We start from the raw sequence: 17,481 nt of genomic DNA on the forward strand, positions 1-17,481 counted from the left end.
ATATCCCTCTTTTTATTAGTGCATTTATTTAAATCAAGATTCAATTACAACCCATTTATTGAGATGGTCAATGTATCTCCTAATGTCCTTTCAGTCTCTAGGTGTTTTCCACCTCAGTCTCAGCCTAGGGCTGTGGAATCCTTCCTCTGGCCTCTCACCCTACTGGATTCTGAAATGTTTGGTGTTGTCCTTACAGGGCAGAACATGTACTCACAAAAATAAGAGACTTGTTGAAAATGGCTAAAAATCTGCAGAAACATCTCTGTGTCTCTCTGTGTCTGAGACCCCATGTGAGGTTCATGGTCAGGAAGATGACCCACAATTCATGACACTGGAAAATCATCCCATTTGATTTATCTTTGTTTTAAAATTTAATACCTTTGGGCCAACCCCGTGGCGCACTCATGAGAGTGCGGCGCTGGGAGAGCAGCGGTGCTCCCACCGCGGGTTCGGATCCCATGTAGGGATGGCCAGTGTGCTCACTGGCTGAGTGCGGTGCGGACGACACCAAGCCAAGGGTTGCGATCCCCTTACCGGTCACAAAAAAAAAAAAGACAAAATAAAATAAAAAATAAAATTTAATACCTTCAACTAGAAATAGGGCTTCATGATTCACAATTGAAGATGTATAAAAAGACAGAAGATGAAACGTTTTCAAAAACAATGTTCCAAGCCCCTTGCTGGTCACCCATTTGGCTCCTACTGTACCCTGTTAGATCCAGAAGTTTCCATCATCACTTACATTCCTTCCACCCTACCTCCTGCCACTCCCCACATGCTCTCCAGGCTCCTCCAGCCATGTTCCCCTAAGGGCAGGGCTTTGAACTGATGACCTCCCACCGTACCTGGTAATCTGTAGGGCCTGCCCCTCACTGGATTTGGGGTCCTCAAGACACCTTACTACATCTGGATCACACTTCCCAGCCAGGACTGGGTCCATGATTTGCTGGACCCAAAGCAAAATAAAAATGCATGGCCCCTTGTGCAAAAAGTGGTACAGTCACCACAGCAGCAGCAGAGCATTAAATTAGGTGCAGGGCCCTTCTTTGTGTAACTGTCATCATCGTGTGCCCATGGACCTGGTCCTGCTGCCAACTGAGGCTGGCAGGGAGGGCTTGGACTCTGGAAGCCTCACTTTCTGCTCATAAAATCTGGGACCCTCTAGGTTGCTTGAAGACAAATATGAAATGTCACTGTTTGCAAGGGAATAGTGTGGCTGGAAGTTGTACTGACACAGTGTCTGCTTTATGGTGAAGTAAAAACAAAAGCCACTGAGGAGCTGGGAGAGGCTCACATCAGCTGGGAGGCCCTGCAGGAGGAACTGCACTCACTTAAGGGAGCTGGGGTCACCCAGATGTACATGTCTCCAGTCTCCCTGGCCCAATATTCCAGACGCGCAGCATCCTCACCATGGCCAAGCCCTGCCTCGCTCTAGCTTCATGCCCTACCCATCTCCCCTTCTCTTTCTGCTGGTGGGAGCATCCAGAAACACCCTCCAAGCACAATCCCACCTCAGGGCCTCTGCCAGGCTGTACTCAACCTCCCATGTGACAGTGGGCAAGACCCATCCTTGAGGGTACAGTGGGTGGTCCCTGATGCCTGAACATGTCATGGTGTTTTCCTGTGCATGGGAGAGAGCTCTCCTGGAGGAGGTCTTTAGTAAAAAGCAAGGTACTTGCAGCCCCAACCTCCAGGCTATTGACTTTGCCACCGTGGAGGCTCACTCTCCTTACAGCAGCCAAAGTCTCTGAAACCTGCCTCAGCTTGATCTCTCCTATGGTTTCCACCAGACTCACATTAAATGCCAAAGGCCAATCAGGTGTCCACAGACCAGACATGATGAGGCCCTGTTTCTTTTGCCCAACCCTATGCTTCAGAGGCTCTCACAGGTCCCTGGTGCTGTCCCTGAAGAAAACATGAACACCCGGCAGCTGCACTGCCAGGAGGGGAAGAGTGACACACAGAGGTATGAGCTCACAGCCCAGTCTGGCTCTGTCCTGCCCCTTTATTCTGGTAGAGCAGAGATGAGTCTCAGGTCTGAAGCTCTCATTCTGTCATCTGTACAATGAGAGGCCAAAGCATGTCTTCCCCATCAGCCACACAAAAGGGCAATTCTCTCCCTCACTGGCATAACCATTAATTTGCTACATCCTCAATTCAATTTCTTCAACCAATTTTTATTCTATATCTTTTACTCTTTGTCATCTGGCTCCTTACTATTTATTTATCCACTTCTCTGCCTCTTCATCTAGGCATTGAGCTGACCACCTGTACATTCTCTCTCCATTCATCCATTATACTTCCATCCACCCAGCTACATGGCCACCCATCTCTCCACCTCCTGAATGCTTATCTAGCTATTTTGTGACCAGAGGATGTTAGATTTGGCAAGACAGAGAAACAGGAGAGAGAGATCCAAGCCAGGTGCTATTTCAGCCAAGCAGCTTTATTCCACCAACATGGAGGGGAGACTGAATCAGATCAGTCCCACCCCTGTATAGACTAAAAAGGTTTTATAAGGTTTGATTTAGAGGAACAGCACTGGGTGGTCATTTTTGCATAAAAGTCTGTTTTACACAAATTCTGGTTTTTCTCAAAAGGCAAGGGGCTTGGGGGTGAAAAGCTGGTTAACATGAGATAGGGAGGGGCAAGGGGGGAAGAGGGTGGAAAATTGCTTGACCTGGCTGTGCTGATGTTAAGTCAGCCATGAGGCCTAATAGAGAACTGAAGCCCAGAAACACTGATATTGGGATTGTTTGGGACAATCACATATTAATATGTACATGTGTGCACATTCACTTCACCATGACCATGCTGATCTCCCTTAACTGCACAAAGATGTTTCCAGGGGGCAAGTGGTCATGTCACCCCTGCCTACTATTATGTCCCAGAGAAGGACCTCAGTGTAGAGGGAAAGAAGAGCCCTTGGGGGAAGGAGGAAGAAGCCCCACCCAAGCCTCTCCTGGGGAGTCAAAGAATGTGGCTGAGGCTGCCTCTTCCCAGGAAGAACACCATGTGGCAGGAGGGGAAGGAGAGAATTTCTGCCCTTGAACTCCCAGATTGAGGAAGAAAAGAACAGAAGCAGCTGAGGTGGCCCCAGAATATGAGGTCCTGAGGGGCTGGGCTGGGTTGTAGGTGGGGCACTATCAGGGATGGGGTTAGAGGCAAAGCTGGCTGAACTGAGTCCCAGAGGGTCAAGGTGGGAAAGGTGCGTCCAGTGGAGCACAGCATGGGCAAAGCCCCCAAGGTCACAGTGTGGGGTCTCAGCCCATGGCCCCTCATGCCTGTGTGGTCAGCCCCCAAAATGTATTTTGAGGAAGAGCTGGAGGACCTGATAGGCCAGCACAAGACCTCAGGGAAATTCATGTTACTCAAAGCCACTCCTCCCACTTTCCACATCTTCCCCAGCAGCACCAGGACCTGACCACAAAGTCACCCCCAAGACTCTTCCTCTCACCTGCCACACCCAGTTGCCGAGCAAGCCCTGGAGATCCTGATGTCAACATCACCCGGAATCCAGTCTCTTGTCACTACCCTCTTGGCTGCCCAGTGTTCTCATCACCAATCCTGTGACCCTCATCCCTGCTGCCCTCCTATGTCCATACAGTGGCCTATAGGAACACTGGTAAAACCAAGGTCAAGTAGTTTCCCAACAAAGATGTCTGGAACCATTACAAGCTTAGGGGAGGAGGTCAGGATGAAAGCAGACAGTGGTTGCCCCTGAGGGGTCCCAGGCACCAAACAATAGAGAATAAATGTCAAGAGAGAGGAAGGCAATGAGAAGGCCACCAGAGCACAGGAGAGGAGGGGAGGAGCTGCACTGTGCTGGTACCCGATTCTCCTGAAAACAGCCCAGATTTGGAGCATTTGCAGGTTTCTCTGTTGTAAATACTCACCCTGGACCGATTTTACACTTGAAAAAGTTCCAGAACATTAACAATCACATGAGTCTTTCCAGTACAGCACTGTGAGCATCTGGAGTGAGAGAAGCCCAGGGGGATGGAATGGCTATTGCAAAGGTCCTGAGGCTGGATCCTGGCTGGTGTGCCTGGAGGAGCAGAGAGGTCAGAAGTGATGTGTGGGGATCAAGTAAATGACCACATTCATGTGGCCTTCTTTGAGGCATAAAAGGGCAACTGGAAGGTGTGGATGGCCCTCCTTCCAGCCGTCTCAGAGGCCAGAGCAGCTGGCAAGAGTGATTTGCAAGGGAGGTGAGGTAAGGGAAAGAGGGTGGCTCACATCTACCACACCTGCCCTTGCCTTCTCATCTTCTCCTTCCTGCTGCAGAGAAGCTGATGCACCTGGAGCTGGAAGCCGTGAAGCCGCAGCTGTGCTCCCTGTGCAGGCTGAGGGCTGCTCCACTATCACTGAGGGCTCTTCCTCTGCATCCAGGAGACAGCAGCCACAGGGTAAGATGCAGAGGTGGAGATGAAGGGCAGGAGGAAGGAGAGGCCAGGGCTTACCCCAACCACAAGGCCCCCAGGCAGCTGTTCCAGGACATGAAGACCAAGGAGTTTCTGGAGGCCCCACCCAACACCATCAGCTACAGCAGAGGCAACAGAGGTGGGTATGGAGTCCCTGTCCCCCTGCCAACAAAGGTGGCTGATGGGGGTTTCTCCTTTTCTCTCCACCTTGCCTCTATGTCTGTTCACTCTCTTGTCCCTCCTCATCCAGCTGAAGGAGCTAGAAAGGCACTGGGTGCAGGGTCCTGCCTAAGCCCAGAGCATGCAAGAGCAAGAGGTTGGCCCAGGAAAGGTGAGGAGCCCTGGAATTATGTGGCAGGGAGCAGAGCCAGCTCCTGAATGGGGCGGGAACACTGAAGGCGAGGAGGGTCTTCAGAGAAGGTGTTATTGCAGGTGGCACAGCGAAGGCAAAGGCACAGAGGCATGATGATGGCAGAGCAGGAGGGGATGGAGTGGGCACAGAGATGGGAGAGGTCCTCGCCTCAGACCCTGCCTTCCACAGACAGGTACCAACCCCCTAGAAGTGTGTGAAGAGAGAGACCCAAAGCCACCTACTGAACAAGACCTGAGCCCTCCCAGACCTGTAGGACACACCCCACCCTCAAATTATCCCCACAGGACTCTTGGTATTAAAAAAAATTAGACTCATAGAATTAAAAATAGAATCAGTGAGCAGAGAATTCAAAGCCAGTTATTTCCATGCCGTTGTCCCCACTAGTTCACTGAGGAAAAAAATACATATGTGAGGTTGTGTGTAGTTTGTCCATCAATAACAAAATATATAACTGATGTTTTGCCTTATTTTGTATTTTTGACAGCTGGCCAGCACAGGGAGATGTCCCTGCCTGATAAGATATTACTTATTTGTTGTGCTGTTTCTCTACATAATTTAATTTTTCCATAAACTGACTTGATACAAGATAACAGGACTTTCTCCTGTGTGAATCTTCTGATGGACAAGAACTAGTGACTTCTCTCAGAAGGTTTATAAAGTGAATTAGCTACAGTGGGCTGCTTGTGCTGTAATGCAAACGGGACCACACATACCAGGGCTCAACAGAGGAAATATTTATTTCTCATTCATGCAAGTACAAATGGAGGTTTTGGGACAGAAGTGTAGGAAGATCTCTGCTCTCTTCTATCAATACCTTCTGCACTGTCATGGTGGCCTTCTCTCATCTATGGCTCCCAAGGCCACCCGGAGGGTCACTGGCACTTCAGTCCCAGAGGGCATAAGAAATCAGGGAAGCCACATGGACACTGTTATGTTGCCAGGCCTGGAAGTATGTTCACTACTTGTGTCATATTCCCCTGAACAGAGTCAGCTACATGGTCCCACACACAATAACAAGAGGCTGAGTATGCGATCTGGGTGTACAAGAGAAAAGAGAGGATTTGGGAAAATACACAGCCTCTGTCCACCATACAGGATTTCTCCCTGTGCAGATTCTCTGAAGCCTCCTGTGGTGTCACTTCTGACAAAAGATGTGGCCACACTCATAGTTAGCCTTACATACCTGTGGCTGCCACATCTGCTGATTCAACCAACCATGAATCAAAAACATTTAAAAAGATAAAAAGTAAAATATAATAATACAATTATACACATAAAAAACCATAGTATAACAACTATTTACATAGTTTTTATGTAGTATTCAGTATTACAAGTAATCTAGTCAAGATGTAAAGCATATGGCAGGAACTGCATAGGTAACTACAAATACTACACTACTTTACAGAAGGGACTTGAGCATCCACAAATTTTGGTGTCTGCAGGGAATCCAGGAACTAGTCTTCTTTGAATACTGAGAGACAGTTGGAAATACATAGGGTTTTTGTTTTCTGTGATTTCTCTTGAGGTGTGAATTCTGGCAAAAGGTTTTTCCATCCTCATTGCACAGGTACTTCCCATGCATGAATTCTCTCATGTCAATGAGGGCTGACTTCTGTGTAAACATTTTCCCACAGTCATTACATTAATGTGTTTTCTCATCTCTGTGAATTCTGATGTTTAGTGAGGTCTGATTTACTGCAGAAAATTTTCCTGTAGTCTTTACATTTATATGGTTTCTCACTTTTGTGAATTCTTTGATGCCTGCTGAGGTGTGACTTTTGAGTATAAGCTTTTCCACAATCTTTACATTCATATGGTTTCTCACCAGTGTGAGTACTCTGATGGCTTCTCAGGTGTGACTTTTGGTTAAAAGATTTTCTACACTGTTTACATTCAAAGGGTTTCTCACCAGTATGAATTCTCTGATGTACATTGAGTTTTGACTTACTGTAGAAAGCTTTCCTACATTCTTCACATTCATATGGTTTCTCACCTGTGTGAGTTCTGTGATGAACATTGAGTTTTGATTTACTGTAGAAAGATTTTCCACATTCTATACATTCAAATAGTTTCTCAAATGTGTGAATTCTCTGATGTACATTGAGTTGTGACTTACTGTAGAAAGTTTTTCTACATTCCTTGCATTCATGTGGTTTCTCACCTGTGTGAATTATCTGATGACTGCTCAGGTCTGAATTACGGTGAAAAGTTTTTCTACATTCTTTACATTCATGTGGTTTCTCACCTGTGTGAATTATCTGATGCCTGCTCAGGTCTGAATTACGGTGAAAAGTTTTTCTACATTCATTACATTCATAGGGCTTCTCACCTGTGTGGATTCTCTGATGTATACTGAGCTGTGACTTCTGGTAAAAGCGTTTTCCACATTCATTACATTTAAAGGGTCTCCCTCCTGTGTGAATTCTCTGATGAACACTGAGCTCTGATTTCTGGTGAAAGGTTTTTCCACATTCTTTACATTCATATGGTTTATCACCTGTGTGAATTCTCTGATGCCTGCTGAGGTGTGCCTTCCGAAGAAAGGTTTTTCCACATTCACTACATTCAAAAGGTTTCTCACCTGTGTGAATTCTCTGATGCACAGTGAGGTGTGACTTCTGTTGAAAAGTTTTTCCACATATATAACATTCATGTGGTTTCTCACCTGTGTGAATTCTCTGATGTCTGCTAAGGAGTGACTTCTTATGAAAGATTTTTCCACAGTCATTACACAGATAGGGCTTCTTCCCTGTATGTGTTCTCTGATGTGTAGTGAGGTATGATTCCTCAATGAAAGACTTCTCACATTTAGTACACTTGTAGGGTTTCTCTTCTGTATTTATTTTCTGATGTTTAGTGAGTTTAGAATTTTTACAGGTCATTTCCCCACTTACATCACATTGAAAAGTTTTATTCCCTACCTGAGTTATCTCTTGGGCAATGAGAGCTGACTTATTACAGGTTTTCCCATATTTATCATATTTACAGAAAGTCTCTCCCATATGAACCTTCTTATGTGTAAATAATATTGTCTCTGTGTTGAAGGCTTTCTCGTCTCCTCTGTATTCAAAAGGCTGCTGCCCAGTGTGAATCTTGTTGGGTTGACTAATATGCCCATGATGTCTGCATGATTTCCCAGTTATATGATGTTCATCATGTTTCTCTCCAGCACGCATCTCATCAGGCTCTGTAGGATAAAGTGCATTCTGACATACATTTAACTCCTCAGACCTCATTCTTGAATAGTTTTCATTATTTATAATCAGATCTGAAATATGGTTTGAGCTAAAATAAAATGTTTTTCCTAACTCAAATTTCTCCTCAGTTGATGTGTCACTGTTGGTGTACACCTTGCCACAAATGTATACCATGACTTTCTTGCTTCCTTTCAATTAGGTCATCAACTTTGTTGACACGTAAAATGAAAACAAAATAACCAATCTATGAAAGCTCATGTAAAGGTAAAAAGGTTTGGTCCAATCCTAGTGGCATTAGAATTTATAAAAATCAATAATAGGTATTAGTCTTATAAGTATATGGATTTTCTTCCTACTAACTTAATGTAATAAGTTCTATTAATATATTTTCTAATGTTAAATCATATTTTCTTTGCTTCTTTATTTACTTTTAAAAAAATTCATGAAGAGTTATTTGGTAAATTTTTTTTACCTACTGCCTATTCATAGTCTACAACAAAGTGTTTATCACAGGCAACCTGTTTTCCCTGTTCTTTTTCTCTATTTATTCTTATACCATCAGTGGGTATCTCATGCTGTTCTTTTTCTCATTATTCTCCTCTGAAGATGACAAGGTTGCCCTGGATCAGCTACTTTTAGGTGCAAGAGTGAGCCAATTTTCTTTCACATATGCAGGAATATGGCTAAAGTTCTGAGTTTTGCAACAATGTTTCTATAGTTTTAACTCTTTTCTGGGAAATGGCTATAAGTATCTGGAAGTTTTTCGAATAAAAAAGCTTTCCCCCACTCTAGATAAATTCCTCCAAACTACTCATTTAACGTGACTTTTTCTGCTTCTCAAAACTGTTACAGTGTAGAAAGCTCCAGTACACCATCCTGGGCAGCCCCTCCCTGCTGGTCTAAAATATTTGGTTCTACAACCCAAGGCAAGCAATGTTTCTCTAGCTCTTTCTAAGACTGACAGGTTTCCTTCCCCCAGTCTCTGGCACACACACCACTGCTTCATAATTCAATGCTTCTGAAGTCTTTGGTTTTTTGCATTGAAGTTTCAGCCATCTCCTAGTTTCATAGAAAATGGAATCATCTGCTCATTTCTCATTCTCTGTTGTTTTAGAATGATTTGCACAGAAAAAAGAGAAAAATTCCAACTTTGAACTCCACTACCAAACAGCAGTCTGAACCCCCAACATGAAACCCGTGATTTACTGGCCTTGGGACCCAGAATCTCCTGGTTCTCCTCACAAGTCCAGGACCAGCCCTTTCCATGCTTCTATGCTGGATCCCTCTTAACTTCATTATTTCTGATGTGATCCAAAAGTCTCATGCCTGGACCTCTTTCTTCATTGTCCTATCAATTCCCTAGGTGATGTCCTCTATAAGTATGATGTTAAATACCAGCTTTAGGGCACTGATTTCCAAATCTGTATCTCCAATAGTGACGCCCACTCTCAAATTTATATTTTATATTCATGTATATATTATATGTTAAAAAATGGGAAAGAGTTCACTTAAACTGGTGCTATGCCAAAGTAAACACTTAATAACCATCCTAAAATTGCCTTCTCTGAACATCCTTTCTAAATTCCATCTCATTTTTCACTCTCTCTCTGGTTAAATATTCCTTGTAATTTTTATACAACTACTTGAAGTATATTGTTTTCTTGTTTCTCTCTCATTAGAATGTAAAGTCAATGAATGCAAAACATTATTTAGATCACTGCTATTGTAACTACAACTACAAAAGTACCAGTGCTTAATACCTGCTTGATGAAGATGTGTTGAAAGAATAAATAAGTGCATGAATAAGTGTCTGTGCTATACTTTGATGGTCCCCCCAAAACTCATAGTGAAGCTTGATCTCCATTGTAACTATGTTAAGAGGGTGGGAAATCCAAGTATGGTATTTGAAAAGTGAGGCTTTGGGGAGGTGAATGGATAGTGAGGGCTGTGCTCTCATGAACAAACAAATGCATTAATGGCATAATGGCTTAATGGTTCAATGAGTTATCCATAAGTAGACAGATGGCTTCATAAGAGGAAGAAGGCATGTGGACTCAGGATTCTGCAGAGAGTCTCCACCAGAAAGAAGGCCCTCACCAGATATGGCCCCTGGAGCTTGGAGTTCTTAATCTCCAGAACCATGAAAAATACATTTTGTTTTGTTATAATTTACCCAGTTTCAGGTATTCTGTTATAAGCAACAAAGAATGAACTGATGCATTCTGAAAAAAATGTGCATGAAAATGGAGTAAAGGGGTACAACTGAGAATACTGAGAAAGTGAATAGCAAAGAAAAATGTCTAAGAAGAGAAAGGTAGGGGTTAGATTTCAAGTAAAATTTTAAGAAATTCAGAAAAATAAAATGTGTGGATATTTATGTGAGAGCCCTCCTTGGAGATTAGATAAGGCATGAACTTGCTGCATGCAGACTGGCTGTCCTCTGGTCTGGGACCTGGGACACATTGGGAGAAATAGCTGGACACTGCTGACAGCCTTCTGGGATGTATTCTTCCCGGCCTCCCTGCCCAGTATGTGCTGACTGACCTGAGAGGCTCTGGCTTGGGGGTTCTTCTACCATCCATGATTCTTCTCCTTGCTCCAACTTGAAAATCACCTCAGGTTTGGTAATGCTGTGTCCTGTTCATGGAAAATAATGTAGGACTTTCTAAAATGGCTAAGTCAGATCCCTGGGAGGATGACAAGAACTCATCAGCAGGAGCTTTGCAATGAAGGGGCCAACTCGAACCTTCTGTGAGAAAGAGGTAAGACTCATTCTTAGTGAGATGCAATCTTACCTAAATTCATTAAACCTTATAAATGGTTTCTATATATACATATATACTAAAAAAGAAAAAAGTCTCACATCTGGGACTTACTGGGGAGTTCCACTCACCCAACAACACCAGGCTGCTGTAGGTCTCCAGCATCACATCCCTGTATAAGGCCCTCTGAGCATCATCCAGGTCCTGCCACTCCTCCCAGGTGAAGTCCACAGCCACATCATCAAATGACACCAATCCCTGTAATGGCATATTTATCCTCAATTGATGTCACCAGCCCTGGGTTGCAAAACAGGAATCTGGGAGTGCACAATTCTGTGTGTACGAGCACATGTCATATGTATCTTATATAAGATGCAGATTCTTTGTACTCAGTGGAAATATCCTATCTTGTAATAATTTATTAACTACTACAAATGCTATTAAAATGGTTACATTATAGTTTGAGAACCATCCTTATGGCTAGTGATAAATGTATGAATAAAAGTCTGTTCCTCCAAGGAGCTTATAGTGTGGTATAAAGACATACGTGTAAATACATACCTGACATAATGTGTTAGATGAATTAATTTAAAGAAAAGTACAATGTAGACTGGTGTAAGAAAGGAGAAAATATTTCTATTTTGTACATGGTTTGAACTTCACTGAAACACCAAAGATGTTTAGCTCTTTCATATGAACCACATATTCTCATGAAGGTGAGGCAACAGCAAAAGTCCAGCTGCAAGAGCACAAAGAACACACACCACATTTATGAAACTACACACAGCATGTGTGGTTCTTTAAAAGAAAATGAGGAAAGAAATTACTAGTATCAGAAATGAAAGAGAGAACACCCCTACAGATCCTGTGGACATTAAAAACTATGAACAACCCTCTGTGTACACATCTGATAATGTAGATGAAATGAACCAATTCCTTGAAAGACAGAATTTACCCAAACACACACAAGAAAAGATAATCAGAATAGGCCTATATCTGTTATGAAAATTGAATAAAAACATAATAACCTTCAAAACAGAAAGCACTTGGCAGAGATGTGTTTACTGGGAAACTCAACTAACATTTAAGGAAGAAATTATACCAATTCCCTACAACCTATTTCAGAGAATAGAAGATGAGACACTTCCTAACTCATTCTACAAGAACAGCATTACCTCAAAACCAAAAACTGACAAACATACTACGAGAACAGAAAACTACAAAACATTATCTCTCATGCAAAAATCCTCAATAGAATATTAGCAAACCTAATCCAATAATGTACACGAAGAATTCTGCATCACAACCAGGTGGTATTTATCCCAGGCAGGCAAGTGTGAGTCAACATTTGAATATCAATTAATGTAATCCATCACATCAAAATGCTAAAAAGAAAAAAATGACATGATCATATCAACAGATGCACAAAAGCATTTGAGAAAATACAGCACCCATTCATCATAAAAATTCTCAGTAAACTAGGAATAAACGGACATTTCTGCAACTTGATAAGGGCTATCTACAAAAAACTGCAGCTAATATCATACTTAATGGTGAGAAACTCAAAGCTTTCCCAGAAAATCAGGAAAAGTGCAAAGATATACCCTCTCACCACTCCTTTCAACATCACACTAAGAGTACTGGCTAATGAAATAAGACAAGAAAATGAAATTAAAGGCATACAGGTTGGGAAAAAAATAAACTTATCTTTATTTGCAGATGACATGATGATCTTTGTAGAAAATCCTAGTAAATAAATAAATAAATAAAACTCCTGGAATTAATAATTATACCGACTGCAGAGTACAAGGTTATTATACAAGGCAATCACTTTCCTGTATATCAGCAAGAACCAAGTAGAATTTCAAATGAAAAACACAATACTATTTACATTGGCACCCAAACAATACAATCATTGCAAATCATGTCATAAAAGGTTAGCATCCAGAATACATAAAGAACTCTTACAACTCAGCAAAAACACCAGCTACTTGACTAAAAAATGGGAAAATGATCTGAATAAACATTTCTCCAAAGATGATATACAAATGACTAACAGGCACATGAAAACATGCTTAACATCACTAATCAATAGAGAAATGCAAAACAAAACTAAAATGAGATACCACTGCACAACCAGTAGAAAATAACAAGTGTTGGTGAGACTGGAACCATTGTACACTGTTAGGGGGAATGTAAAATACTGCAGAGACCATGGAAAATAGTACAGCAGCTTCTCAAAAAACTGGAATTATCTTATGATCCAGCAATCCAACTTCTATGTATATATCCAAAATAAATGATAACAGGATATGAAAAAGATAATTGTACACCTGTATTCATAGCAGCATTATTCATATATCCAAGTGGTGTAAGCAACCCAAATATCCATTTATGAATGAATGGATAATCAAAATGTGGTATATACATCAAAAGAATATGATTTGGACTCAAAAAGAAGGGAAATCTTGACATATGCTATAACATGGTAACTTTAGAACATTATACAAAGTGAAATAAGCCACTCACAAAATAAAAAAGACTGTACGGTCCCACCAATATGAGTCAGATTTCTGGAAATACCAAGTAGAATGGTGGCTGCTAGTGGCTGATGGAAGGGAGAAATTGAAAGTTGTCATTTAATGGGTATAGAATTTCAGTTTTCCAAGATAAAGAAAGTTCTGGATATCTGCTGCACAACAGTGTGAATATACTTAACACTTCTTAAAGGTTAAGAAATGGTTAAAATAATAAATTTTATGTTATTTTTTTTCCCCAAATTAAAAGTTATGAGATAGGAAGTGCTCAATCCCCCCTCCCTGGGTTCAGGTTTCAGGCGACTCCCCTGGATCTCAAACCACTCCCCTAGAACTCAGTCCCCTCTTCTGGGACCTGAGCTACTGTTGCTTGTTGCACCTACTTTTGGTATCAACACACGGAGATTGATACCTCAGGAGGCACACTTAGATACTCTCAGTGACCAAGCATGCTCAGTAAAAAGGAGTTTATCCCTTGAATGACCTCCCACTGGAGGTGCTAGAGAGTACCTAGAATATTCTAAATGTATTTGGTGCACATGCTGGAATTTGACCAATGAGTATGCTCTATAGGAGACTGACTAAGCACAAACCTGTTACATAACTGGGAAGCATCCCCCTAGTTGAATACTCATTAGATAGCAGAATATAAATAGGTAGCCAACCTATAAAAGTAGAATCCAGGAAGAAGGCAGGACTGCTCGTCACTCTCTCTGGAGCCAGGCTGCAATTTGCCTGTGAGGGGCATATACTTTAATTTTTGTGTCAAACTTGCCTTTAGCAGGCTGCTGTTGATTCTGCAGCCAGCCAACACTTTGTAAAGCGTGTATTTCTTACTTTTGTATTAAACTCAGTGTGGCCAATGCTCAGTCTCTGGAGGTAGGCCACACTTTCCCTGTGAAGTATATATTTCTTATTTCTTACATAAAATCTGTTTCATTTCCTACTGTGACTCTGCTCTTAAATTCTTTTCTGTGGCACACTCAAGAACCTGGTAGTGGATGGAGTGGGTTAGGGTTGGCTATCAGACTTCCCCAGGCCCTCTTCCAGTATCAGTTACATTTTAACATGATTTAAAAAGCCAATAGAAAAAAAACTAAAATATTTTTTTTTAAATGTGGTTAACTGAGAATAAATTAGGAAAGGAAATGCGGAAAACCAAAAGGCAGATGAGACAAATAGAAAACAAGTAGCAAAATGGCAGTCCTACATCCAATCTTATTAACAATTCATTTAAATGGAATTAGACTAAGTATTCTACTTAAGGCAGAGACTATCAGATTTGATAGAAAATAAGACCCAACAATATGCTATCTACAGGGATGCCTCATTTGGGGCTGGCTGGAACAGGGATCTGAACTCTTGACCTTGGGGTTATCAGCATCATGCTCTATCCAAGTGAGCTAAGTGGCCAGCCTGAGATACACTTTGAATACAAAGACATGAACAGACTTTTAAAAAATGAAAAGATTCTACACAAATGCTAATCATGAAAAGTTTAGTAGAAATATTAATACTAGCCAAAAGAAACTTCAAGAGAAATATATTACCAGAAATAAAGAGAACACTTTCAAAATAACACTCTCTCTGCTCTCTGCTTAAACCATCTTGCAATGTGAGACCACCAGATGGACTTTGGATTTCCTAGCCACAGAGACTGCTAATTCATCTACTCAGGGCTGTTTCCTACTGTCTTCCATTTGTCTTAAAGAAGAGAGTGCCGTCTTTCCTGCTCCACCTTCTCTCATGTGACACCATGAGTCACTGAATAGTCACGAACAAGAACAAAGCCCTCACCAGATGTGTTCCCTGGACTTTGGACTTCTCAGCCTGTGAAACTAGATCAAACTCTGGACCTTGGTGTTATAAGTACCATGCTCTAACCAATTGAGCTAACCAGCCAGCTGGACATATTCCCACTTTACAGACCCTTGGGTCACTGTCACCACCACCAGATAGACTTTGGACTTTCCAGCCTCAGAAACTAACCCTGGGTCACTGTTGCCACCACCAGATGGACTTTGGACTTCCAAGCCTCAGAAACTAGCACCAAGATAAGCCTGGCCCAGTGCACGCAGAACAGGGAGACATCCAGCATGATGGATGATAATGATAAAGAACCGATCCATCAAGAACACATAACAAATATAAATATATATGCACCCAATGCTGGAGCAGCCAGATTTATAAAACAAACTCTATTAGACCTGAAGAAGGAAATAGATACTAATACCATAATAATGGGGACCTGAACATCCCACTGTCAATATTGGACAGATCATCTAGGCAAAGAATCAGCAGAGAAACACAAGATCTAAACAGTACTCTAGACCAACTGGACTTGGCAGATATCTACAGAACATTCCATCCAACAACCTCAGAATATTCATTCTTCTCATCAGCACATGGATCATTCTCCACGACAGATCACATATTAGGTCACAAATCAAGTCTCAAAAAATTCAAAAAAATTGGAATTATAACATGTATTTTCTCAGACCACAGTGGATTAAAATTAGAAATCAATAAGAAACGAAATTCTAGAAACTATACAAACACATAGAAATTAAACAGCCTTCTACTTAATGACATATGGGTCCAAGAAGAAATCAAGCAGGAAATCAAAAAATTTATTGAAACTAATGAAAATAATGATACATCATACCAAAACCTGTGGGATAATGCAAAAGCAGTATTAAGGGGAAAACCTCAGAAGAATGGAAAGATGGCAAGTGAACTACCTAACACTTCACCTTAAAGAACTAGAAAAACAAGAACAATCCAAACCTCAAGTTAGCATGTGGAAAGAAAGCATTAAGATCAGAGCAGAACTTAATGAAATTGAAACCCAAAAAAACAATACCAAAGATCAATGAATCAAAAAGTTGGTTTTTTGAAAAGATAAATAAGATTGACAAACCATTAGCATGGCTAACAAAAAAAAGAAGATTCAAATAAGAAAAATTAGAAATGAAAAAGGTGATATTACAACTGATTCATCTGAAATACAAGGAATCATTCGAGACTACTATAAACAACAATACACCAACAAATTTGAAAATCTGGAGGAAATGAATAAATTTCTGGACACACACAAGCTCCTGAAACTGAGCCATGAAGATGTAGAAAATCTGAACAGACCAATAACAATAAAGGAGATTGAAGCTGTTATCAGAAGGCTCCCAACAAAGAAAAGCCCAGGACCAGATGGATTCACAGCAGAATTTTACCAAAATTCAAAGAGGAATTTACACTGATTCTCTACAAACTATTCCAAAAGACTGAAACAGACGCAAATCTCCCAGACTCATTCTATGAAGCAAACATCATCCTGATACCAAAACCACGTAATGATATAACCAAAAAAGAAAACTACAGGCCGATATCCTTGATGAATATAGATGCAAAAATCCTCACTAAAATGCTAGCAAACAGAATACAACAACTCATATGTAAAATTACTCACCATGATCAAGTGGGATTCATCCCAGGGATGCAAAGTTTGTTCAACATATGCAAATCAATAAATGTGATACAGCATATTAATAAACTCAAACACAAAGGCCATATGATCATCTCTATAGATGCTGAAAAAGCATTTGATAAAATCCAACATTCATTCATGACAAAGATCTTCTATAAGTTAAGTATAGATGGAAAGTATCTCAACATAACTAAAGCCATATATGATAAACCCACTGCCAATATCATCTTGAATCGGGAGAAGCTGAAAGCTTTTCCTTTAAGAACAGGAACTAGACAAGGATGCCCACTCTCACCACTCCTATTCAACATAGCGTTGGAAGTACTAGCCAGAGCAATCAGAGAAGAGAAGGAAATAAAGGGCATCCAGATTGGAAAAGATGAAGTCAAACTGTCCCTGTTTGCAGATGACATGATCCTATATATCGAACAGCCTAAAGCCTCTACAAAAAAACTCTTGAAGTTGACAAATGATTTCAGCACAGTAGCAGGATACAAAATCAACACACAAAAATCAGTAGCATTTCTATTCTCCAATAGTGAATATGCAGAGAGGGAAATCAAGAAAGCTTGCCCATTTACAATAGTCACCAAAAAAATAAAATATTTAGGAATTGAGTTAACCAAGGATGTGAAAAAACTCTATAACAAGAACTACAAACCACTGCTGAGAGAAATTAGAGAGGACACAAGAACATGGAAAGA

The 17,481-nt window shown here is 41.2% G+C and overlaps 1 protein-coding gene across 6 annotated transcripts in view; it reads right to left on the reverse strand.

Annotated features, from left to right (window-relative positions):
* Positions 1-17,481, reverse strand: part of LOC134375542 (zinc finger protein OZF-like) — a 92,485-nt gene that overhangs the window by 52,405 nt on the left and 22,599 nt on the right. For 5 of the 6 annotated variants that reach the window (XM_063094076.1, XM_063094078.1, XM_063094074.1 and 2 more), the window contains 3 exons: positions 10,888-11,014; positions 10,539-10,631; positions 6,165-7,984 (listed from right to left, as the gene is read on the reverse strand). In XM_063094076.1, the coding sequence (XP_062950146.1) occupies positions 6,453-7,984; positions 10,539-10,631; positions 10,888-11,014 (1,752 nt within the window). In that variant the 3' untranslated portion in view covers positions 6,165-6,452. Of the gene's footprint in view, positions 1-6,164; positions 7,985-10,538; positions 10,632-10,887; positions 11,015-17,481 lie in introns of those variants that run through there. The other variant, XM_063094080.1, reaches the window with a different exon arrangement.

This window comes from Cynocephalus volans, chromosome 4 (genome assembly GCF_027409185.1).
Source record: "Cynocephalus volans isolate mCynVol1 chromosome 4, mCynVol1.pri, whole genome shotgun sequence".
NCBI lineage: Eukaryota > Metazoa > Chordata > Mammalia > Dermoptera > Cynocephalidae > Cynocephalus > Cynocephalus volans.